General features: G+C 39.3%; 1 protein-coding gene across 4 annotated transcripts in view; it reads right to left on the reverse strand.

The window, feature by feature from the left end:
- LOC101167118 (protein bassoon) overlaps window positions 1–26,881 on the reverse strand; it is a 99,805-nt gene that overhangs the window by 51,120 nt on the left and 21,804 nt on the right. For 3 of the 4 annotated variants that reach the window (XM_023956418.1, XM_023956417.1, XM_011476825.2), the window contains exon 2: window positions 20,766–22,136. In XM_023956418.1, coding sequence (XP_023812186.1) covers window positions 20,766–22,136 — 1,371 coding nt within the window. Of the gene's footprint in view, window positions 1–20,765; window positions 22,137–22,911; window positions 23,487–26,881 lie in introns of those variants that run through there. The other variant, XM_023956416.1, reaches the window with a different exon arrangement.

Here is a 26,881-nt window from a genome sequence, read left to right on the forward strand (position 1 = left end):
GAGGTGCATGGATTTTTTTTTTTTTAGGACAGCTTCATTTACCTAATGTCCATATATTATAGACATTAGGTAATACATAGATTACATACATAGATTATAGCCCACACCTTCTGTAAAAAGAGGAAATTGCCTTTGTTTCAAAAAGCAAAACTTTAATCTTATGATTCAAGCCCTTCAAAAGTTGATTTAATTTCCGCGTTTGGAATTAGATTTTATACTGTCATAGACAAAAGCTGGAAAAATTGTCATAGTGATTGGCTTAATTTCTAATTATGACACAATGTCAGTCAAAATTATTCTTGCATTCTTGCAAATATTTAAAAAAAGACCTGTAGGGTTACTAAAATACTGTTTTAGTGAAAGATGACTTAATTTGTGTTAATGGTCCACAGTGTATTTAAGAGTCTGCCATTTATTCAAGGTCATGTCGTCTGATTTGTCATCCTCTTTCTGCTTCCATATCTCATGGTTTTGCCGTGTCTACATTTATTTATGAAAGGTTTTGGTTTCTGCCACCAACCTTGGTCTCCTGCAGTTTGGGTTCTACCCCACCGCTTTCTGACAGTTGGTTTGGTCAGAGTTCACTATTCTGATCAAACTGGACAGAAATGGATCCAAAGGGAGAGTTCAAGGAAAAATACACTTTTGAAAAAAAAAAAAGCAAAAAAAAAAAAAAAAAACATAAACTCACAAAGGTTCGTTTCATGTTTAAAAGAAATGTTTTTTTGCCCCCCCCCCCCAAAGTATTCTCAACTTATTTATTAAATGATTTAAGATTGCTTACTTTAGCGTTGTTGGTGACCAGTTTCAGCTATCTGCATTTACATTTTCCTTCATGCATTTTCTGGATATTTTTGATTCCATTCATCCATTTTCCAAACCCACTTAACCCCTGTCAGGGTCATGAGGTTTCTGGAGCCAATCCCATCCACTGTCAGACAAAACTGTGGTACATCTTAGATGGTTCACCAGTCCATTTCCATGTTTCTGCTTTATTTTCATGTAAATCACTGATTTCTAATCGCATTTGAGCAAAAATATTTGTACTTGAACTTAGAGATGGAGTGTAACCTTTCAACACCTTGTCCACAACTGGAGTCAAGCTGTGGTTAAGCACACATTAAAGGGTTTACCACATGCAAAGTTTCTTTTTCCAAGTTTATTTGATAACTGAAAAACAAAAACATCTCACTTGGGTTCAAATTCACAAAATAAAACCTATCAAAATGTATTTTTAGTTCCCTCTCCAAGCAGCATGCACACCAGACAACTGAATTAAAATTCAAAAGCCAAGCCTTGATGTGGAATACTGAAAGCTCAAAGAGAAAACAAATGTGTTTCATGTGTGCTGGGTCTTTGGCAATAGCCTTTTAATTATGTAAGAAATCACATTTGTGAAGTTTTCTATGTGTTTAAAACGAACTAAAGACTAAATCCAATAGTTCCTCTATCACCATTCAAAGCCCCATCAACACCAACAGCAGGAGAGCAAACGAGCACAGATGCTGAGAGATGAAAAGAAAACGGTCCAATTGGTGAAGTGAAAAGTGATTGTGGCAAGCTGCAGTGGAGGGAAATTAATTATGTAAAGTAACAGTCTCAAGAAATGGAGAAACTGAAAAAGAAAAACAATCAACCTTGCAAAAGCACCAGAATGGAGCAGTTCAGCTGGTAATCATTTACTCCCTTTCTATCACAGTATAGCAACCTCTGACAAATTAGCTCACTTTCTCAGATTAACATTCTGTTTCACAGCTGACTCAGCATCAAAGTCATTCCCTTGATTTCTCTTCTCCTTCATTTCTGCACGTTTCAGATCTGCCTTTGGCAGCAGCTCTCTTTGGGGTTGACAAAGCCTGTCATCCATGTGGGATACGGAGGGCGATAATCAATGATTAGGTAAGATTTCATATAGAACAGTCCTCAAAATAAACACGTTTTTTTCTTTCAAATATAACACCATTTGTTAAAGAATTAGAAAACAGCAATGCTGTCTTGCAATGCCAACTTAAGATCAAATTCTTTGTAACAGTTTTTATAGAGGAGATTAAAACCAACAAAAATTGAAATCCAGACATAGAATTCTTATCATTAGGAGAGGAAAAAAAAGATTATCTTTAGTAAAAAGGAAGTGAACTTATCCAACAAGAAAATGCAAATAAGTCTGAATATTTTAAGGAATCTGCTCTTTCCTTTCAACAACAATAACAGAGGAAGATGGTAAAAAATCAGGGCAACCTTGGAGACTTTTGGTTGTTTCAAAATGCCAACACTACTCAATATTTAGGGCATTTGCTGTTTTGTCGCCGTGTCTGACTTTCAAAAGAAGTGCCTCGGACATTTTCCAGAATCTTCTGTTGAAACCTATTGTAATTGTCACTCACTAGATTGGCAAATACAGACCACAATGCATTGCATCTGAAAGTTTGTCATTTGAAAGTACGCACATTTATTTTAAAAATCATCAAGTTTTCATCATTGAAACACAGTGGATTCATAAATAGATTCTGTAAAATGTTCACATTTCTTAGGTTTTTATTCTCAGCATGATGATGTCATATTTAGCATTTAAAAGAAAAGAAGTGAGCGTGTGTCCGAACTGCATTCAAATCCAGGGCACTGGATAGTCCTGCACTACAAAGTCTTTTAGAGATTTGAGAGAAATGGAGGAATTTGGACATAGCCTTGATCTGCTTTTAAACTGATGTTCCTTATATGAACCAGTATAGAAATGAACTATCTGTGGAAACACTCCAGCATTCAAGCATGAAAATGTTTTATTTTTTTAATTTAAGCAACATGCAAGTGCTGGACAATCGTGTAGTGGTTGGCGCTCTTGCCTCACCGTGAGAAGACCCTGGTTCTAATCCAGGCAGTGACCCTTCTCTGTGCAGTTTGTAGGTTCTCCCTGTGGTTATTTGGGTTTGCTCAGGGATCACTGGCTTCGTCCTACAATCCAAAAACACACTTCATGTCTAAGTTGCCCCTAGGTGTGCATGTAAGTGTGTGGGCGTGGCCCTGCAACAGAATGGCAACCTGTTCAGGGTGTACCCCGCCTTCATCCAACCGCCCTGTGACCCTGAAAGGGATGAGCAGTTTCAGAAGATGGATGGATTTACACTCAAAAGTAGACATGAAAGCTCTGTACATGGCTTTTTGTGTCTGTTTGCACTATAAAGTGCCAGACTGACTGAGATTTCCATGCCATCTTCACCTGTGCTTGGCTGTGTCACATCTTGGTAGCTTTTCAAAGCAGCATGCATAAAGGTTTTGACAGCTGACTGGCAGCAAGACCACAAACATTCGTCATAGTAACAATCAGGCTGTTGTTGGTGGTTACACTGTCAGGAAAATTAGAAATAAAGAAATGGTTAAAGATTTTCAAGCCGAAATAAAGTTTTTCGTTGTTGTTAACATTCAAATTAAACCTTCAAATTTCACTTCCTGAGGATTTCACAAGAATGAAATGAGTAAAAAAAAAACAAGAACGAAGAAAAAATGTGAATGAAACAGCTGAGAAAAAGAGCAATGTGCAGAGCGGCTGTCATTTTATCAGCTCCGGTTCCCTTTTGTCATCTAGAACACGCAGCAAGGAAATGAAAAAAGTGTGAATCAATGTTCTCTCTGTCTGTCATGAACACAACACTTTCCCTTCACCATTCACATGCTCCCACACTCTGAAACTGGGAGAATCATTTAAAGTGCACAACTGGAGAATTTGAACTTAAAAAATAAAAAACAGTGTTGAGTGTGTCTACATGTGACTCATTCACCCTTTTCACTCAAAAATCAATGACTCATAACTGTGTAAGCATTTTCTGTCTTAATGCAAAGACAAGTGGCGTGTCAAATCAACATGAAAACCCTCTACCTCACCTCCAAAAGACAAAGAGGGATTATTCAGCTCGTTGCTCTGTTTTTTTTTTTTTTTCAGACAAATTGAGTGTGCAAAACAGATAGCATGTACAACAAGAAAGGCGAATGTAAGCGTTGTTGATGAAAAGATGCCAAAGGCCCTGGTAACAGAAAGCTGTGGGGGCAGCGATTCAGTTTTGTATTCAAGTCCATTTACCCACTAACAGGTTAAGATGTTACCATATGTTCTACTGACTGAGCTTGAGTTCTGCTTCAGTAGAGTTTGTGCCTAGAAGAAGGAAAAATCTATCTTCATCAAAATCCGCAGAAGTTATTCCCGGCCAGCATGTGTCCAAATTCCCTCACTACTCCCTAACCCCCACTAAGTAAGCATTGATGCACCTTAGTTTTTCGTAGAAACTTCTGGGAAATTTCCAGGTCACTGGAATTTAGAATTATAGGTTTGGACCCGGAAAATGGCGAACGTCCTTATAGACCCCTTGCAGTGATGTCAAGCGCGCCGTTGTCCGCCAAAACTGACAGACGATAGATGTTACCAACAATGGTAACTGGCCCACACTTGTATAGAGCTTTTCTACCTTACTTGCAGAGCTTCACAGTTCCATTCACACACTGATGTGTACCAGACACTGGCGCCAACTTTCCACCAGAGGCACGGTGGGGTTCAATGTCTTTGCAGTGATACTTTTTCAGTCACACAAAGGTGTGTTAGAAGTCATTGTTCTCAAAATACTGTGTGCCTTGGCGATGTTATGATAGTCCCTATTTTTTATTAGTTTTTTTATGCACAAATGAATAAATATCCCTCCTTTTTCCAGGATTGTCCTATCCCCTGCTCCTTTGGATCTAAACTTGGTCAGAGTGATCCCATGTTTCAGCAGGAGTCTCTCTTGGTTGCACCATGGGTTTCTTTATCAGCTGTGCAGCTCATGGGAGGGAGCAGCTCTCATCACTGACCCAGTTAAAACCAACATGGTGGAAATGGTAAGGAAAGTAGGACACGAGACAGGCCAAACTTTGCAGAACTGCATGCAGGTGAATTCACGGACACATACCTTTCTTTTCCGCGCTCTAGAGATCTTCTGGTTTCTACCCACCATATTGATCTGTCTGTCTGGTTTGCCTCCCATCAAGACTTTGTGTCAAACAAACTAAACAAACAATTACCTGTGAGAGATCATAAACTAGCTGTTTCTTTTGTGCACACCAGTTTATTCCCACTGGGGGCAGTGTGGAAGTATTTGATGTTGACCTAAAGTAAAGAAGTGCCACTTCATGGCCTCCAAGGAGGCTATTCAGACTGAACTTGAAAATAACACTATTACTGCTGACTGTGGGCTGGGGGGGGGGGGGGGGGGGAAACTAGCCTGAAAACTGGGATGCACTATAGAGCAAGACACACAAGAAGCCTTTATACATATTTAAGACAAATTGAATGCAAAGTTACAGTAAATAAACTGCTGAAATGGGGTCAAATCGTTTCCAATGAGCCAAGTAAAAGCACTAAAAATATGAGTAAAAGTGACAATGGTTGAGCTTTTCTTTGTCCCCAAATCACTTAGAACTATTTTACAAAGATGATTTAACCTGAACTCCTGAAAAATGCAGTAATGTTGTAATGGTTGCCACTACATATGAGTTTCAGAACGTGACGTAAAGATTAAAAACGTGTGTTTATTCAACAGGTCTTTTTCAATGGAACTTTGAGGTCATGTGTTGTAGTTGTCGTCACCCTATTGGTTGAACGGTCCCAGCTGACAGGTGACAGCCAGGTGACAGGGCGACACACCTGGGTTTTTTTTTTGTAAGACGCGGAAGCGCGAGAAGAGGAATGAACACCTGACAGAGACGCAGAAGCGCGGAAGAGCAAGCGAAATCTCATACGGATTACCTTTACCAGCTCGGATTACTTTCCTACAGAGTATATTTTCCTAAAGAGCTCGGATCGCCCAGTACGAGGAACTGTATCTGCTTCATTGACAGGTTTTTATTTTATTTTATTTATTTATTTTAGCTTCATTGACGGGTGGAGTGCGTTCCAGCGAGTGAGGCGGAGCGGCCTCCCACTAACGCGTACGGAGACTGTCGAACACTCATTTTTCCTCCAGAACATTTCTTTTTACTAACAAAACTGCGGGACTTGGGTTTGAACTGTGGGTTTTGTATATATTGTGTATTTTGGGAAATCGTTTTTTTGTGCTGGCGAAGTGTTTAATCCATGTACGTTTATATTTTGTCACGTTCACACAATAAACTGCTGCACAAACAAACAATCATGAGTTTTTTCCTTGTTTATATTAGAGGGCAGATTGACTTAATATTTGATGTCTCAGCCGTAGAACGGCGTTGTGACGTTCCCCTCGGTGAGTGGAGGGTGAATTGTTACAATGTCTTTTTTAAAGTTCTCTCTGTGGCTATGAAGGCTAAACATGATGTACACTGGCCTATTTTGCAGTTTATTAAATAATTATTTCGTTTTTCTGTTTCATGCTTGGCTCCATAGGCTCTTAGTTTATCCTTTGTCATACATTTGGACTTTATGGGAAGGACTGCGGTGAAGTTAGTTTTAGGTTGGATATTCGACAGACATTTAGCGCGGATTTCCAGTGAGGTCTCATAGGGACCGTCAACAAATAAACAAGTGCATGACATGTAGAAGATTTGACATCAAACCCCAAACTAAATGCTTTACAAAAATAAATAAATGACTATAAAACATTTCCTCATGTTGTGTCTAAATAATCGGATTTATTTTGCAACGTTTTAATGGGAAAAGTTTTGCAATCATAGATGCTCCATATTTGATAAGAAAACTGTTTTGAAGGAAAGATTCTGTTTTTCAATAGCTTCCAAACCATGTGTACTTATGATTGCAAAAATATAAATAATTATGGCTCCAACATACAACGTACACAAATTTTATAAAAAAATGTATATGAATGTATATGAACTCCTGCAATTTGCAAATTTATTCTGTTCTGTTTTTTGAATAGCTCCCAAACCACGTGACCCCAAAAACATGAAACCTACTCCAAATCCCTAAGAGACAGCACTGGAGATCCGAGCTGAATGTCTGTCGAATATCCAACCTACATCTAACTTTACTGCAGTATGGGAAGGTAAGGTTTGTTCAAACAAATCAGTATCTGCTGTTAAAGCCTTTGTCACACGCACCAGTATGAGGGCTCAACCCGTACAAATCTAATGAAATAGGACATTTTTGTTGGTCTCTATGTTCACTGACGTATAAGAATAAAAAGGACAATTAACCATCTCTTTAATTAATTTTGAGTTAAACCTCTTGCTATAAAAAACATAACTATTATGTTTATTTATTCATCTTTATTGAAGTTCCACTCTGATTATCTTTTGTAGAAGTGTTCCCAGTGTTTTTTTTAATTTTTATTATGCTGTTTTCAGGCAAAATTTAAAAAAACAAATTGTTTTCCAAGGCAGTTTCTGCAGAGCAGCAGGAGTTCATCAGAAATTGTCCTCTGAGTTGTGGGTGGGACTGTTGGCACAGATTAAGCCTTCCTTCATTTCCCATCGTCCCTTTGTCTACATTCTCTCCTGGTAGCTTACCCCTCACAACAAAAATGGCGAGTAATATTGGAGCTATCCAGTCGTACAGTTTTGAGTCAGAGGACAACTTGGAAGAGAAAAACAAAGACTAACATAGATTTGTCTGAAAGTGGATGCATCAGAATGGAGCAGAGCAGTGAGACTTTGGCTCGCCAACTGTAGCAACCACGCCACTGATACAGGCTTTTTCCAACAATATTTATTTTTGCCTGATCCTGTTTCATAACTATTTCAATAAAGAAATACTCAAATGCTTTAAGCTTAATTTTCTTAATATGTCCTCCATCATCAGAAAGAAATTCTACAAGAACACCAAAAACACAATTTTCATTCTTTATGCATATTCTGAAAATAAACATTACAAAAGTACTCCTCACCCTGAAAAAAAACTGAATTGATTCATGTTTTCTTGGTAACTCTGAAACCCCACAGTCATGTTTTTAAGGCATAAAGAATTTGTAATATTTTACAACTATTGTGAGTATTTTTGTTTTTATACAAACAGAGCTCTATAGTACTAAGCCAATTAAAAAACAGCCAAAAGACACCCAAAGCGTTTAAACAACTTGGAATAAATCCAACATCAGCTGAGATGTCCCCCAAAACTGTTTGGGTAGATGCAAGGAGATGAAAAAAATCTGTTCACATTAAATATGATGGTTGTGGACTAGCATAAAAAATTCAGGTGTAAAGCAGAAAAAGTGATTGAGTTTGGTCGATGGTTGCTGCTCATTATCACAACAGCACAAGTTAGGAAATAAGAAATGACAGATGGAGACGTTATGAAGCAGTGGAGAAAAATGAAGGATTGGTTGAGCTAGCCTTTGACAGTGGGGTGGAGATTAGAGAGGAAGAACATTAGCAAAACGATGAAGATGATGCAAAAATAGGAGTGACAAGGGAGATAAGAAGTCATTTATAGACCACAGAGTAAAATGACAGGATATGGCTAAAATAGAATCCTTTAGAAGAGTAAAAGATGCATGCCATCTCACTGAACCTGACAGACAATTATTTTAGCTTTCTTTTTATGTCATGTGCAGGTAATTGATTAACCAACTAATCCCAGTTTAATATGCAATACTCATCATTTAAACTTATGCTTTCATCTCAACTTCTGCTTTTGTGAAGCTGGAAAATCAAAATCAAATAATTGGAACATAAAGTAAAACTTGAATCAGTTCACTAGTTTACACTAGTTTAAACCTCACCTGGGCAAACCTTTGAAAGAAGATGAGTTAAAAAGGAGAGAGGACAAGATTAAAGGACCAGAAAGAAAGGTGGTTGGTCGGAGACTGGGGAATAAGCAAGAGGAAAGAAAGAAGAGACGAGGACATTCAGAGCTCTTGTATTATTAAATGTCTTAAGATGTTACTCTGTGTAGCAGTGAGCAACTCGTCCATTAGGAGTTCCAACCCTTTTGCTACTCGTTATTTTTATTCCAGCTTCTCTTTAAAAACAGAATCATGACTCACTCCAAGCTTTTTCATGTTTCAGGCCCTGACTGTGCATGTCTACAGGTCATTTTAATTCATGAAGGGAAAATCTTTGAATGGTATTCCTGTAATGGGTTGCTGACTCTGCTTTTATTGTTAATTACAAATTGTTAGACCACATGCAAAAAACATAAAAAAAAGACAAACTTGTTTTAATTAACAAGACTAGCAGTTCCTGTTTTATGTGTGTTGCCCCATCAGTAAATACTTGTATGTTTAAAAATATTCACACCACGGAAAAAACTAATGAAAACAACTCCACAGGATGTCCAAAATGTTTTTGTTTTTTTAGTATTTTTTCCCCAAATATCACAATCAGACATTACCTCCCTTTATAAACAGCAGCATCTAAGAAAGAAATGGTGCATTCTTTATGCTTGTTTCTATTTGTGTCTTAGTCTTATGTTATAAATCAATCTTGTATAAGTCAAAGAAAAAAAGGGTTAAGAGACTGTGCATCTAAAAGAGTCAAGATACTAGCACAACTCTGTATAGTGACTCATCAATTGTGTTGAAGAAAAAGCTCCTTATCAATTGCTTAATAAAAGATGCCGAATGAAGAAAAAGTTGAAAACTGAGATATTATAACTGCTATAGTACAAGTATGTAGTTTTCTTTGAAGAATGTAACTTTTATTTCCCAAGATGCATTGCCAAAGGCTCCTTTAATCCTTTTACACCAGAGGTATGCCTTGAGTGTTTATATCCTTTGTTCTCTGAGTTCACACCAAACGTGATTCGCTTATCAGGGGCGACTAGTTTCAATGTAAAGTCAGTGTATGATATGATCGGAGGTCTTTCGGGACAATTTAAGCACTGGGCGTGGCACGTTGCTCTAGAAGCAGCACATTTTGTGGCAAGAGTTAAAAAATCTGAACTTTGGCAAAAGTCGCATCAACCAATCAATGACTGAGCTTTGGGTCCTTAACGCGTTGATGACGTGGAGTCCAAAACCAACATGGAGGAAAATCTTATTGTTCTCCTCCTGAATTTTATATATTTTTTCTTTTCAATCGAGACAACAATAAAAAGTACCTAAAAGTTTTTTCTTATGTAATATTACCCTCCTTGGACTAATGCAGGACAGCAAGTCTTCAAACTGGATCACACAGAGACAGAAGTACCGCTAAAAGTGGCCATCATTGAGAGCGCAGCATCACAGTATGTCAAGAAGCGTGTGTTATTTACCCGGCAACATCCCTGGTTAGGTTAAATGTTGTCCTCCCATTGCAGTTTGGGGTGCTGGTGCAGAAAGGATATTTAAATACCGACCCCACACGTGTGACAGATGGGATGCGCATGGGTGTTCAGGGCTTGGCTGATGTGACAGTTGCTTCTTCACATTGTACCATTTTCAGACACAGACCGGCAAATTGTGCAAACAGACTGCAGAAGTCATTGTGACACACACACAAACACACCCCTACACTCACTAACACACACACATGCCAAGCTGATTACATGCTTTATGCTCAAACATGCACATTAGAATGCTGTCTTTACAATGTTGGTTGCCTATAATTACTCACATTCACACACGCGTATGCAAAAACCACGCATGCACATGCTGGCAGGCTGACATGTGAACCACAGTGAAATGGATTGCTGTGACGTGGACATCACAAACTGATGGTGAGGATAATGGTATGTGTTTTGTGAACAAGTATGTGTTAGAGAGAGCTCCTCTGTGGCTTTGTTCTCTTGAATTCGTTTTGGTCATCTATACCCGGATGTTAGTTTGTGGTTTTCTATAGTTTGCTCGGAGAGCTATGGTATATTTTGCAGCTTCAGCTACTTTAGAAATGCTGTTCCTACCCTCTATTAACCTGTGCCTCCCTGACTGTTGATTTGTTGGAAGTTAATTTACGGATTGATGTTCTCATACCATCAAGCCAACAGACCAGAGAGCAGAACTAATGTAGAGATAGGAGCAAACATCTAAAGGATAAAGAAGGTTAAAAGATTAAGAGCAGGATGACAAATAATTTGGTTTAATAGGAAAACCATGAGTTCAGTAAGCTAGTTTAATCAAATCACATCTAATCAAACTTTATTTATGAAAAAGCACTTCTCATGCCTTGCGCAACTCAAAGCACTTTAACATAAAAAAAAACAGACAATATTACACAAAAAACCCAACCCATCCTTCCCACTCCCCTCAGTTAACATATACGACCCATGACCCCACACGCAATGAATATTTATTAAAGTAAACTTCTAAAAGAAACTTAAGGCTTGGGTCTGCTGTGAGCAAAGAGTATTTGGGAATCTCTTCATACCAGGAGCCAGCTCGGCCATAGCAACATCCCCACAGTGCCCATCCGGACCGGGACAGCAACGGGGTCCACTTCACAGCCGTGAGGCTGCAATGTTAAACTCCATCCACCCCAATAAGGGTGACAACTGCGGCAACAACCATCCCTACAGGAAACCCTGGGGCTAAAATCACAGATGCTAAAATTAAATACATAAAACGTATTTAAACCAAAAACAAGCCCTTTAAATGCATAAAATAAAATGAAATACATAAAATATGTTTTAAAACCAATAGAATAAATAAGCTGATAAGATCAGCTAAAAGTTTAATTAAAAGGGTGGGCCTTTAGCCTTCTTAAAAACCTCTGCGACAGCAAATGTTAAAAGGATCAGCCTGCTCAAGGCAACAGCATCGCAGAAACTTTTGGAATCATCCATTCTGAGCTTTTGTTGCAAGGAATAAGAATGTTTCTGACGGTCGGACTGTCACTGACTGTTCAGAGACAGTCAGTCTGCTCTTTGATTGGCTGTGAGTTATAACCATTGACTGTATGTGAGAACTGGACTGAGTGAGTGTGATGTCACCCGTAGAAAACGATTTACCGGAATTCCACATCCTTGCCAAATGATGGAGGACATGAATACAAGAATTTAAGATTAAAGCTGCATTTCTGAGTATTTCTTTATAAAAAATAAAAATTGTGGTGAATCGAGAGAAGATGGAAAAAAGCCATTTGAAGAAGCATGGATCCATTAATGTCTTCGTTTTCTCATCTGAGCTGGCTCCAACATTACTCGCTATACTTGATGCATCACTAATTTTAGGTTGGGGTTGTAAGGAGCTGGAAGCTAGTGGGAGAGAATACAATCAAAGGGATGATGGGATATCAGCGGATGTTTACTTCTGCGGTAATAGTCCTATCCACAACTCATTGGTGAGTCTCTGATGAAATCCTATCGCTCTGCAGCAACTATGTCACAGGTTCTTGATTTTGGCAGAAAACAGCATAATCATAACTAGAAAGACCAGTGGGAACGATCTTAAAATATGATTGGCATGGGACTTTAAAACATGTTTTTGTCATGGTTTGGGTTTCTTTTGTATTGGTTCATCTTGTTCTGTCATGTTTGAGTTCTGTTTCCTGTTTTATTTTTGAAAGTTTTCCTGTTTTATCATGTTTTTGAGTTTTACTTCCTTTGTCCCAATCTGTCCTGATCATGTTCACCTGTGTCTTGTCTGCCCTGTCTGTATATAAGTCTTGTCTCTGCCTTCCTCTTGTGCTGGTCCATTAACGTCATTAATGTCTCTTCTGTGTACGTCTTCTGCCCTGTTTATCGTGCTATGCCCACAGTGAGTTTTGGTTTTTGTTTCCCTGCTTAGCAGCGCTTTTTGTGAAGTTAATAAATCCCTTGGCCAGGAACTGTGTTCTCCCGTCTCTGCATTTTGGGTCCTTCATGCTCCCTAGCCCTCCCCACCTGACAGTTTTGTAGCAATCCCACATTTATTGAAAATATAAATAGAGAATATCAGTAATCCAGTTCGTATATTACAATGTGACATATGGCCTTTTTATACATGTCTGTGTTGACCTTCAACTTAAAACATGGCCTGATGAAGTCTGCTGTCATTGGCTATTTTACATGTGTCACTCAAAGATTTCAAACGTTGGGTGTGAGGGCCAGCAGGAACCACATTCTGTCATTGAAGCATCTGATTGGTCAGGTTATAACTTGAATAACTTGCAATAAAGAAAAAAAAATCATGACAAAATAGATTGGCAAGAACAGAAAAGGCAGCAAAGCAAAAACGGTTATTCTGACTCATAGAAGGACCGAGTAATAGCTGTTTATTTCTGTATAGATGTTCTCATTTAATGTCAATTATCATAATGTTGTTCCCAGTCAACAATCTGTTGAAAAAAAATGCAATGGATAATAAATGTTTCTACTTAAAATAACTTTTTTGGTAATTTGCTCTCATACAGGTTTGTACTGTGGACTGCTATTACTTACTCACTGAGCACAACTTGTTCGCTGAAGTTTATTTCTCATTTTTGGTCTGCTTAGTGGCCCATTATCATTGACACAGTCACTGTACCCCACCGGGATTCATATGACAGTAAAAGGAGGCAAAACCTGCTCAGACACAGAGAGTTTGTGAGGAAACCATCAAGTTCAGACCAAACCTAGACTATTAAGTGTGATTCTTTGTCCCAAGTATGACTGATTTTTTTTAAGGAACGTGAGTGGCTATATCAGTCTGGTCCAGTGAGATCAGATGCACAGCGAATGAGCTTGGTTGCCCAGAGGTAGAGTGTCTGCCCCAAAACTGGGCGGTCGTGGGTTCAAATTGGAGGTCAGGTCATGGCAGACTCCAGCGGTAGGGGTAGGTTTGAGGGGTTAAAGAACAGAATGGTTCCTGAGAGTGACTTTGGAGAACAAGTTTCACCCACCGACATGCGTAACAACTGATGGGACTTTCAAATCATTCCCAAACTGACCCAACTCCAATATATCTGAGTCTCTGGGTTTAACACTTTAATGCCAGAGCTGTTGCCGGTGACGGAAAAACAATTTACACTCTTTGAAGTATCGTAACCCTTGGACCATTCACACAATTATCAAAATTCCAATAGAGAGACACAGCTTTTTTCAATGCAAAGATATGCAACACTTTTTGTTTATAAAGTGCACCATAAGAATGCAAAGCTGCTTTTCTCTGCGTCAGTATCGGCTTGTTTAAGTTGGTTGTTTAAGCACTTCCCTACTGTAAAGTGTTGCATTTCAGTGCAAAGCTGCTTTTCTTCGCTTCAGAATCCAATGGAATTAAGCAATTGGGTAAAAAGTTGAAGAGTTAGGGTAATTCAAAGCTCTAGTGTTAAAGGGTTAATACTTTGTCTGTACACACTCCCCTTTATCATTGACCAACGCTTCAGGAGATTAAAATGAACGATCTGCATGCCTTTTACTGACAATTAAAGACTTTCCTACACATATATTTAAAAATTCAGACAAATCATGGCATTCTGGATGCAGCATTGGAGACAACTGACAAAGAAGGTTTGAATATCAGCCTGGATGGAAAAATGGCCTCATTCATGCATTTGCTTCTTCTGCTCATGTTTTGAATGAGTTTGTCTTTTCACATGTTGTGTGAGTTGAAATGTGCAAAGCTGTACCTATAACTAAATGACTGAGTAAAGTGTTAGAACTGAAGAAAAAGAAAAATTGACAAACAGGAAGAAAGAAAGTTTGCAGAACAAAAGTGTGAATGAAGCAGCAGACAGAGGAAGCTAAACCAGGCAACATCTTACTTTTCTGCCTCTGCTGATGCTGCCCTCTTCTTACATTTTTCATTGCTCTTGCTATCTATAGATAAAAAACTTTGTTAATTATAGATGAATCAAGCTGGAGCAACCTGCATGTTTTGGTTTCACAAGGTTTCCTGTTTCTTTCAAATTCTACCACGCATCAGTACCACTTTGTCAGAAAACGTCAATTTGTCTAAGAAAGACACATGGGCTGGTTTTCCAGCTCAGGGTGACGAGAACTAAAAAAGTAATTTATTTTTTTCATTTTTATTTTTGTGGCACCAAAGAGGAGATGGTGTTTTCTTAGACTTGTGTTTAATGTCCAAGGGTTAGGATTTGAACATGACTGCACAATCGTCTTTCTTAAATTTTGAAATGAATATACAACTTTGATTAAAAACTGGCTAACCATTACATGATCAAATTAAATTCCTCTAATAGGCAGTGGAATTGATGATTACTGTTATTTATTTAGTCATTCTTGTCTCTTTATTCAAGAACTCAGAAAATAGACTGACGCCGTTGGGAAACTGCCTCATTGATGTTTCAAAGATACTACATATAATACAAAACATAATGTTTTGTATTTATTTTGCAAATGCTAAAGAAGTTGAAATTAGATCAGCTCTTTTCATACACAAACACAATTTCAAAAAAGCCATAATTTATTTTTTTATCTTTTATTAAATATAAGATACATTTTCTTCTAGTGATTATAAAATTTCTCAAAAAGAATTTGAGGTAATAAAAATAAAGGTACTATAGAATTTTTAACACTGAGATTTAAGTTTTGATCAGTAAAATTATATATTTTTTGCTTTGCAACAAAACTATATAATTTGAACTATTGGAACCACCTAAAATATTACAATGTGATAAAATCAAAAATAAGAATGAACTAGTCATAGAGTACATCCTAGACTCAGCAAGTATGTGTTAAATGTATAGAGAACAATACAAAACCTGTATATTTAAACCTTCTGGCACATAAGAATGTGTAAATCCAACCAGGGTTTTCATTTTTTCAAATTACTCTGTATCCTTCTTTTCTCAGTGTCTGCATATGTGTATTTTTCTGCTCCATAAGTGCTTAAATGAGATGATGTTTCTCTGCTTTCATGTTAAGGCCGTGTCACACAGCCACCATGAAGATTTTTTGCATTATCAATGGATGAAACTTCTGTCTTACATGAAACATGCGTGATACACCAGACCCAGCCGATGGGTTTTTACATGAATCCAGTTTTGAGGTGTTTTGAATTTTTGGTTGGTTGAAAATTACACAGCTCGTGTGTGTGTGTGTGTATTTAACATAGTTTATGTGCAATTATTACATAATTCCTGTGAAATTGTGCATGATTTTAATGAGATGCATTTGCAAATTTGTGGTTTTCGTCGACCTTTCCACGTTTGTCTGATGGATTAAACCACTGATGTATAACTTTTGTATCACATATACGGCACACACATCACGTTAAAATTACATTATTGATGAATGAATCACTAATGAATTGCATATACAGAGCAATATTCAGATACGGTTCATGTTCTATATTGATTTACGTGTTCTTTGCATGGTCTATTCGTACCTCTTATTCAAGTTTGTAACTTATTTGTTTAACGTGGGTAATCCGTGATACATCTGTGAAAACTTCACATAAAGACCACATCTTGTCTCACTTTTCATAGTGTAAGCAGTGGCTTGGTAATGGCCTTTAAGGTGACAACAGCTCATTCTTTCTTAACAATGTGTGATGCTTGTCTTGGGGTTTCAGATGAAACAGATAAAACTAGTATCTGCCAGGCAAGCTGGTATTTTTGCAATATTCTCTGTTCTTTCAAGAAACTATTTGTTTTACTTTTTCCATTTGTGTTGCCTTTTTCTCACTGAAACCACCACTTTTCCTCATGTTTTATTGTTTTTACTAATAAAATTATAAACAATTTATAGCAGATGTATATTTAATGTGTGTCTATATATATATATATGTGTGTGTACCTTTTATACTTTTATATTTTTATTTTTCCAATCAAGTCATGCCTAATAATCCAAAATTGATATATCTATGTATATATTTTGTTTGTCTCCAAAAGTACTTTTTATTTGCTTTGATTGCTTGAGATTAACCAATTCAAAAGAAAAAATTCAATTCCAGTTTTTCCCTTTAAATGCAATTTTATCTCTAGTCTCCTTTTGTTTTTTTTATTCTCCTTTTAAGTCTGAAGGCCCGCACACACCGGGACGAATATTCGCCAGGCGTTATTCGCCAGCGTTTTTCGCCACGTTTTTTGTGTTCACACCCAGGCGATTTTCACTGACGATGAGCCGAGCGAACATGCAATTTCATTCCCTGGCATTAGATGGCGCTTAATGTAAACAGAAATACTCCTGTACACAAGGTGGCGCTGCGCAACTTTACGATTCTTAAAGTCGCTTTTCACTCAGAAGAAGAGAGCAAGTATTTACGCGCTTGTCAGAATAATACAAAGAAAACATGAATATTTCAAGCATCAGTAACTCCAACTGGTACTTGGTAAGGGGATATTTTAGAATGTCCGTCATTATTTCTTTGCAGCAGTGTAGACGCTACTTGGCGTCTATCTTCTTCGCTGGTATGTGTGCTCAGCAAGGCAGTTTTGTGTTTGAGCGCCCCCAAGTTGTGTTTTACTGTAACTTCAGAAGCTCCAGACACGTGTGCAAAAGCGCCATTCTCATTGGTCGAATAGATTTCGACGCGACGCGTCGAAAAAAAAAAACGAACCCGAGGCGTTTGTTTTTTTTTGACGCTTTGGCGCGTGGCGTTTCTTCGCGTCGGTGTGCACACTCTCATTGGTGCCCTTTGTTTAGTCACGAGGCGTTAAACGTCGGCGAAAATCGCCGGCGAAATTCGTCCCGGTGTGAACAGGCCTTAAGTCTACACCTGGATCGATAGGTGGGAGCTGAGAGCAGCAGACCTTCAAATGTTTCATTGTTCCATGTGCAGAAGCACTTTGGAGAACAGAAAGGAAGCATAACTGGAAAGGATGTTTCTTTTTTTCTTTTTGCTAAGTTTTTCTTGAAACCTTCATTCTTTCTTGTTTTCATTTATTCTTCCTTTGCCGGTTTCTCATTCTTTTTCTTAATGTATCCCCCTCCTTTGTCTGTTATGTCAACGTTGCAATCATTTAAGTCTCGTCTCACCTCATCTATATCAGCTGCACAGCACACTGTATTCCCACCTTTCTATTTAAGTCTTTTCAACAAGCCCTTCATCTGACTTTATACCACGTTTTTTAAATATTGTTTAAAAATAGTTTATAAAAATATATGTTTATGCAAAACAGAATTTATATGTATTTGTGTGGATTGTTGCCTAAAATTAATGTTATGTTTAAATGTAAACTACAATATCCGCTGGCTGTCTGAATGCCAGCATGTACAGAGCTCGTAGGAGCTATGTCCGGTGTGGCGAAGCAGCAAGCTTTGGCATCCTAAACGTGATATTTTTCTTATTTTCATTGAGACAATAATAAATCGATCATTCTTGTTTTTAGTTTTTTCCCCTCTTGAACGAATGTGGGTCACACAGACACGGAAGTAGCGGCAGAAAGCAGCTTTTGCAGCAGCATGGAGTGCGAATCCAGACATGGAGACCTGATTACCGATGCTTTTGTGCTTTTTGAAATAAATACATTTGAGCTCTAAACATCATCCATGTCTTCCATGCAATGTAATGACACACACACAGACATGAATGAAGGTATCTGCTGTAAATCCAAACATTGCTCACATTCGTGTTTATAAATGATTTATGACGTGAAGAATTATTTCGTTCGCATAAATCCCTTAATGCGTGGGAATGGAATATTGTTTTGTGGGAACGAGATTTTATTTCGTTTGCAGTACTTAATTATTGCGTGGGAACGAGATATTAATTTTTGGGAACGAGATATTTATTATTTTATCCATGTCAGGCTATGGGCTCAGTAGAAAACAAAAGTAATTTCCAGAAATCAAAAGGAAATGTTAAAAAATGAAACAAATAAACAAGAAAAGATAAGTACCGTAATTTCCGGACTATAAGCCGCTACTTTTTTCCTGTGCTTACAGCCGTGCGGCTTATTCAGTGACGCGGCTAATTTATGGTTTTAATTGGCGGCCGCCATGTACGCATTTTCGGACACAGTGAATGGTTTGTATTCTCTATCTAACACCAAGCACAAGTCATTTGTTTTTCAACACACCTCTAAGCAACCAAACAGCATGGACTTGACTTCAGGTCTTAGACACTTCAGTCATGGTTCAACAAAACGAAACACGCATGCCCGGCCGCATCCCAGAATCCTTTGGTGCCATTAGACCCAACGTGCACGTGATCGCCACTACAATATGATGAAGCTTTCAAGTTAAAAGCAATCGTTAAAAACAGCGTGAAAAAATCCACCATCACCAACGGGTTTGGAAAAGCCGGTCAGCTGCGTGACGGAGAGAATAGCGCATGGAGTGAATTTACCTCTGAGTCATAGTGACTCGGCTGGCTGCACGTAAATATGTGAGAATAACATCAGCCTTTATTTTGTCGGGACACGACTGGAAACACAAATTGACGTGGTCATGTTAACGGTTTCTAAGGACTGAGCAGAGATTTGCATTGAAACGCTCACAGCCTCCGTGTGAGCTGGAGACTGCGTGTCGTGTGAGCTGCGGGGCCGATGGCAGTCTGAAGGCTCCCACACGTAACAACGCATCCGCCCCTCATACACAAAACGTACAGTATTAAGTCCGATTGCTCTGCACAGAAACGATTTGCTCCATCCACCGGCGCAACGGGGACGAAGTGCTCCTCCTTGAAGCCGCCCTGGCCAGAGCTGTCGGAGTAGATAGGAAGGGGAGACAAGGAGCGCGGAGCGCAGAGGCGTCGAGCCATTCTGCAGGCTGCAGCCAGGGCTTACTCGAGGCGTCCGCGGAGCAACAGTGTTTGTTGTGGAAGGAAACTTCTGACCCACGCGCCGCGAGGAGCCGCGCGTATCGCGCTGAGGCGCGCGCTTTTCAGTCGTCGCTGCTTTATTTTACTGGTGTGTTAGTACCATAACGCTGCCGCGACACAAGCGGAAGGAGAGCTTTACCCGTTCACCCCTCCATGCACTGCTGATACTTGCTCATTCTTAAACATGTACAACAGTATGGCGAGCCGGGCATTGGCCCCGCCTTTAGCCCCTAAGACTCATGGGAAATGGGGGATCGCGGATGTAAATTTCCTCATCATAACTGAGGGATGTAATGTTGATTATATGGTTACTGTTTGTAATTTTATGTATGATACCTAGATTGTCAATGAGTTAAAAATAAATAAATAAAAAAAAAAAATAAATAAAAAACATAACTGAGGAACATGTGAACAGAATAGAGTTCCATGCTGTTTGGCAGATGTAGATAAACTCAAATACATGAGCCTGAGGCAAAGCTGACTCCACCCACTGTGTGGTAATGAATCACACTTACTCTGGGAGTCAGGATGTGATTTGTCAGGATGATAATGTTGCCTTATATATGCGGCTTGTACTCCGACGTGGCTTGTGTATGTATAAAAGTAGTTAAACATGTGAAAATGGGTGGGTGCGGCTAGTAATTGGGTGCGCTTTGTAGTCCGGAATTTACGGTATTATTGGACATCCCTGATTGGATGACATTTGTTCTGTAAAATAGTTTTACGATTGCTCATTCAGCTCTTCACCACAATTCAGGCAAAAAATCAGGCAAATACTTTAACAGTTAATTTTGATTTCTGGAAATTACCTTTTTTCCTTCTTTTTTTACAATTTGGTCTCTGTAATTTTATTTTTATTTGTTTTTTATCTATTTTTTTTTTTTTTTTTTTTTTTTTGCTTTTTGAATTGTCGTGATCTTAGATGCGTTGAGTGATTTGTCGATGTGATCTGTACTTCAGGGCCACCGTAGTTATTGGCAATATGACTAAAATGTGTCACTCTAGTTTTAATTTCTTTAATTTTTTTCCTTCATTTCCTTGACATTCTTTTTCCTATGTGGGTAATATAAAACTTTATTTCTGTCGTGGTAGTAAAACTTCATATTGACATGTTTTATCATTTTGAGCAAACAATAACTTTCCGTGGATCCTGTGATAAACTTGTGTAAAAGATATGGAGGTCAAATTAAAGGGCTATTTAACAGACATGGGAGGGGTGAGCAGATTAGATAAAAGTGTGAGGGCAAAAAGATTTGATTAACAGGATGTGTGCCATACCTCCACCAGATGCGGCGTGGGGTTGAAGCCACACAGGTTACACACTTGGCTGTGACACTGTGTGCAGGAATTGTAGTTGGGTGGTTCAGAGCTGCCGATGTTCAACTCCGTTTTACAAAGAGGACAGTTCACCTTGGGCTTTTCTGGCTCCGGTATGACAGCAGGAGCTGCAGAAGGCTCCTGCTTCTGTGGCACTTTCTGCTCATGTGAAGGTGTTTGCTGATGCTGCTGTCCTTGTGACTGCGGCTGTTTTGCTTGTTGCCCCTTTTGATGGTGAGCAGGAGACTGCTGTTGCTGAGTTTCTTGGAGATGGGGCGTTGTCTTCTGCTGTTGCTTCTGAGCTGGTGCATGTGGTCCACTCATGCCTCCTCCTGCTTGACTTGGATCATGAGGAACTCCAGTCAGTGATGACGTCTTAGGACCGATCATTGATGGCTGATAGGGATCTCTCATTTGACCTTGGCTTTGTGGGCCTGGGGCACTAGGACCCCCCATTCCAAAAAGCTTGGTGCTGGTGGCTCCTTGCTGTTGCTGCCTGTTGTCTGAAGCTGCATTGCTGAACACCACTTTACCTCGTGCCGGGCTTGGCTGCGGGGACGCGGTGGGTAGAGGGTCTACGTTGATCAGAGTACTGGCCTGATTGAGGAGTGATGCCCCGAAGCCAAAAAGTTTTGTCAGGCCATCCTGAGCAGGGGGAGGAGCCTGACTCTGAGGTCTGTGAGCTGGGGAAGATCCTGCACTCCTGGTTTGGTCATGGTGCCGTGCCATTGACTGATGCATTGGGGAGCCACGGCCCAATTCAGGCTGGGAAGGTGCCTTTGTCAAACCCGGTAGAGGAACTGCACCAGGGTGGGGAATGCGAGGACCACCAAGCTGGCCAGGGCCTCCCATTGAACCTCCAATGGGTCCTGAAGGTCCAGGACCTCTCTGGGAGTACGGGTCGGACCGCATACCCTGCTGAGATTGCCCTATTTGAGCCTGGTGACCAGCAGGGCCTGTATGTCTTTGTAAGCCTGGAGATTCGTGTGGCTGGACCTGGGGCCTTGGCTGTGAAGAGGGGTATGACTGGTTTTGAGATTGGAGATACTGCTGCGTCTGAGAGTATGGCTGGGGTTGTGAGTGAGGCTGCGGCTGCCTGTAGGGCTGAGACTGGCCCTGCTGTTGTTGGACAGATTGAGCCTGTGCCATAGGTTTGGACTGTGCTGCTGCTACCGGCTGTGTTGGCTGAGACGTGGGCTGCTGAGGTTGAACAATGGGCTTGGCTTGGTGGGATGGAGAGTGAATCTGCTGCTGGCTCTTTGAACGGGGCGTGGTCATATCAATGCCAAGGGCTCTCTGCATCTGACAGTTCAGACACAACCATTCCTGTACCTGCAAAGACAAAAAGGCTTGATGTTAGGTCGACCTTTATTAATTAAACTTTGCTGAATAATTACAGGGACACTTGACTGAACTTGTCCCAGGAGCTTGATCCTTGTATTTAGTGAAATGGTAAACCGCAGTCTTGTGACCATCTGTCCCCTGAAGGGAAGAATTCCAGATCATTTAATACTTAATTAAAAAAAGTCAATATTACAAACCCATTTGAGCAGTGTTTGGCAAAACAACAAGTTTGCAATGAATGGGTCAGTGAGGTTAAAAAAAATCCATTTATTCATGCAGCCTTAGTGCTGAAGCCATCGCTATGATTCATTCATTTTCCCTTTTAAAGTTGATAGCTATTGATTCCTCCACTTTAAATATCTTTGCTGACTCAGAAAGAGTCTCGTTCAAGTCATGCATACGCTTTTCATTTATGTAACTTTGAAACTGCAAATGATAAAGAGAATGAGAGTGGAAATGCCCACAGACTGCAGTCAGTCTTTTAGTTTAAAAAAAAAACAAAAAAAACGCAAGTGCAAAGAAATTCAGCAAAATCTACGATAAATAGAGGGCAGAAAGAAGAAAATCAATCACAAATTGACTCCAAGGCTGAGTTTCTGGCAAACTGAGATTGCAACCTAAATGAAGACTTGTCCTCACAAATGCAGGTACATGTACTGACGTAGGCACAGAAATCAAGTGTGGACTCAGATTTATAAATAGACACAAATTGAATAAACATTGAATGCCTGGTTTTCAAATAAAACTGACGAATAGACATCACCCCTCCTCTTCATCTTTTGCTCTCCTTTCTTCACTTCCTTCAGATGAGAATTGAACCTCCTTTTATGTCCGGACCTTGATTGGCTCCTTGATTTTTCCTGCCTGCTCTCATACCGTCTGTCCGACGGGAGCGTTGCATCCACCCCTGTAGCTCAGCTGCCACGGATAGCACTATTTTAGCTCCTCCGCAGCTCAACCAAGCTAGTAAATCTCAGCACGTTTAATGTCGTTCTCCCTTCCCACAATGCAATGCGCAAATGTACTGTATTACCAGTCTGCCAGCCACTTAGCGTTCACCCCCTCCTCATCCCTTGGCAGAGAGCTACAAGGTGGAAGCTTAAATTTGATGGGAAAATGTGGAAACACAAACTTTGCAGTTCTTCTCGCTGTGCCTCCCCCCCTACACCCAGCCTGCTTTGTCGTCTTACATTCTCTGGCTTGACAGGATCACTGATCCACGGTTCTGTTAACTCAGCCGCTGTACACACTGCAACATCTTCCTTTTCTCTTTTACATATTTTCACCAAGGCTGTCTTTTCCACCAGCACGGCTGTTTACTCACATAAACTTGCCCTCCTCCCTTATTTTGTCCTTCTTTGAGTTGTTTTTCTTATCTTATCATCTTGCAGTAGCTCTGATTAGATTGAAAATGTAGGTCTCTTTCCTTGCACAGCTAAAGTGGAGATTTGAAAGTATAATTTTGCTGTGCAGGCTCCTCCTGCATTGAACAGTCATAATTTCATCTGATAAAGATATTTAGAGCGAAATGAAAAGAGGTAGACAGTGAGAAATGGAGAAAGGGGGCTGATTTTAATGAGTCACTCTCTATTCCTCTGCTTTATAAATCTCAGCATAAGAGACACTTGATAGAGTGAGGCTTGCAACGGGAGGGGGAGGAAAGAAAAAGAGAAAGGGCGGATACACAGCCGGAGCAAACTGTAGAGAAGGGAGTCAGCAGTTTTTTAATCCAGCTCTTCAGCTCTCACTTCGTGAAGTTTAATCAAGCGCTCGGCAGCACAGAAGAGTACCTTGTTCCTCTGTGTGTTTAGGTCAATGAATCCTTTGCACATTTGAGAACCATTGCTAATAAGTGGGAAGCGTGGGTGGGTTAGTCTGAGACGTGTTTCAATAACAAACCAAAAACCGCAGAACCAAACCAGCCCGTATACGCGTTTTTGGCCTTTGCATTCAAAACTCTAGCATTCACGCATTGATTCGCAGAAATTTAGGCAAAAGTTAAATCCTTTTAACTATGACTTGGATTCGGCAGCAACAAGTGTAAAGCGTCCTTTCCAAAGCATTGACGTGCAAACCGTTTAAAAATTGATCATGAATGAGACATTAGGAAATTGCTGTTTGTGCCAGATGGATGTATATGACACCAAGTCACCAAGTAAAAGAGCTGTGAAAGAAAACGCCTGGAGCAAGATTTGCGAGATTTGCACTGCTTCAACATTTCCCACCAAGCCTCTTCCAACTGCAGGTTCGTGCACTAGTATCGGGTAGCGACAGTCTAGTGTGAACACTGTATGTAAAAACGTGTTCAGCACATTCTTAAACATGTCAAACATGCCCTATATGAACAAAGCATTAGACGCTTATGCTACTTGACACAAGTATTGTGTTGTTTACAAGTGTTTACCTTTGATCTCATTCTGGCTTCTTTCCCATTATATCTTCGTGACATTATTTTATTGTAGTTTCTACAGCAATGCATGTCTTCCCTTTCCTAAAGACAACCCTCAGTGTACTTCTTCTTTCTTTTGTCATCCTCTCACTCATTTTCAGTTTCAGTTTATTTCAAACAAAAAATTAAAAATCCACACAGTGGTTTAAAAAAAGACACAAAACAATACAGTGTGCTTAATGATGAACCTCATGATGTGCGCATTCAATACGGGTATTGCTATTTACAGATAGGTACAAGACATTCACGGTACAATTCTCCATGGCAACCGTGCAAAAGTGACATTTCTTGTTTAATTAATCGTTTCTGGCCTTATACAGTACTATTAGGGACTTCTTGTAGTTTTTTTTGAATACATGTAAACTTTTGGTTTGTTTTAAACCTTCATCCAATCCATTCCATAAATCCACACCACTCTCCAACAACTTCTCAAACAGTTTAGTCAGAAACTCTGCTGCCACGTCTCCTAAACTCTAATTCATTTACAGGTGTGTTGCCAGGACAAACTGCCTTTTTCACTCTTCATCGTCCTCAATGTCTTCCTCACTCCATCCTTACTGATCTCTGTTACTTTCTGTTCCATAACAGCCACTCCTACTCCATCCTCTTTCTAAACCTTTAAATGCCAAGCGTTTTATAGCTTCAAAGATTACCTGGTTGAGTGTGAATCTGGTTAAAGATTCTTCTTGTGTGATTTGTTCATGCAGGGTTTATTGAAAATTCAAAATGTGCACAACCAAAAATGACAAATCTGGCCGGAAAGGATCTTTTGATCACTTGGGTGAACTTACGCATTGTGTTTGTTGTTTAATTCAACTAATTTCTGTAAAAAAAAAAAAACAACTCAACAGCTGTTTTTGATCAAATAAATACAGAGGTGCAATTTGCAGTCCGATCTGCTGATATTGAATTTCAATGTGGATTGTGTGGTGATTAATTAATGCTTTGAATCAATGGCAACATTGATATAGCAGCCAAGACACCTGCACAGTTTACAGAAAAGCAAGACAAATGCTAACACAACAACAAACATTATACAAGATGCCCAAAAAATAATAATAATTTTAAAAAAAAATATTTAAAGCTGGAGGCAGGTACATTTTCACACAATAAGGGTAGATTATAGTATGCAGCATTTATTGAGCTGGTTTACCAATCAGAGAAAAAGCAAATGTGCATTTAACACCATTACAAGCTTTTTTTTTTTACTTAGGCACTGAATTATTTAACTTTTGTTGAAAGTAGATCAGTTTCCTTCTCGTTTAAAACGTTTTTGTTATGTTTTTTTTAATAAAGTCAGTTTCAGGTTCTGCAGGCTTCAGCTTCAACAAGCTCTTTGTGACTGATTAAAATAAAATAAAAATCAGCATTTAAGATTATTTTTTCGAAGAAAATTAAATAAACAGTAATTGTTGAAGAATTGTCTCAGCTTTAAACTACTGGTCTGTGTTATGACGGTCCAATACCATGTTTCCCTCTATTCTTTTGAAGCTTTGACAGTGCAAACATGTTTGTTCTTCCACGTGATTTCTTTCACTCTTCCGTGCAGCAGGAAGGAAACGCAGGCAGAAGGTTCACTGAGCCAAGGCTAACTGAGATGCAGGCACCATGACAAAAGTGAAATGTCTGAGGTTTGGGTTTGTTTCAAGCATTCTTATGCTCATGGAAATGGCGTGAAAACACAAAAGGGCATTGAAATGGCATTGCAACTTTAGACTGTATTATCATGACTCTGTGGTAATTTTTTGAAAGCGTCTCTGTGACTAGAAAGCAGGACACCATCTGACAGTAGAGAGAGGTAAAATCAAAATAATGTAAATGTGACAAAAGGGAGGGTAATTCACAGAATGAAAGAAATGTATCACAGGAAGTCATAAGTGGGGACAATAGTTGTTAATTGGTTCAAGACTTTTAAAAGTTTAAAGCATCACTATGTTGACAAGTTTAACTGTGACTGTTTTCATGCACGAAGCTTAGTATCAAGAAACCTGAAGTGGAGCAGTGGTGACCCAGCGGACATGATGAGGTTAATATCCTCAATTATCCCAGGTATTAGTGATAATCATGACTAATGGATGTGGCTTAACCCAACATTAGCCTAAAGGTCTGGTTAAAAAAAGGAAAAAAAAATGCAGTAAATCCCTGATGTTTCCTGCGAGGATCCACTGACAGACACATCCATTCATCAGAGGAATTTCCCGATAGATCTACAAAACTGCAGCTACTATTTTTTTTTAATTCCTGTATTCTTCCTTTTGCCATTTATTGAAGTTGTGTGATTCAA

This window comes from Oryzias latipes, chromosome 7, assembly GCF_002234675.1.
Source record: "Oryzias latipes chromosome 7, ASM223467v1".
Lineage (NCBI taxonomy): Eukaryota > Metazoa > Chordata > Actinopteri > Beloniformes > Adrianichthyidae > Oryzias > Oryzias latipes.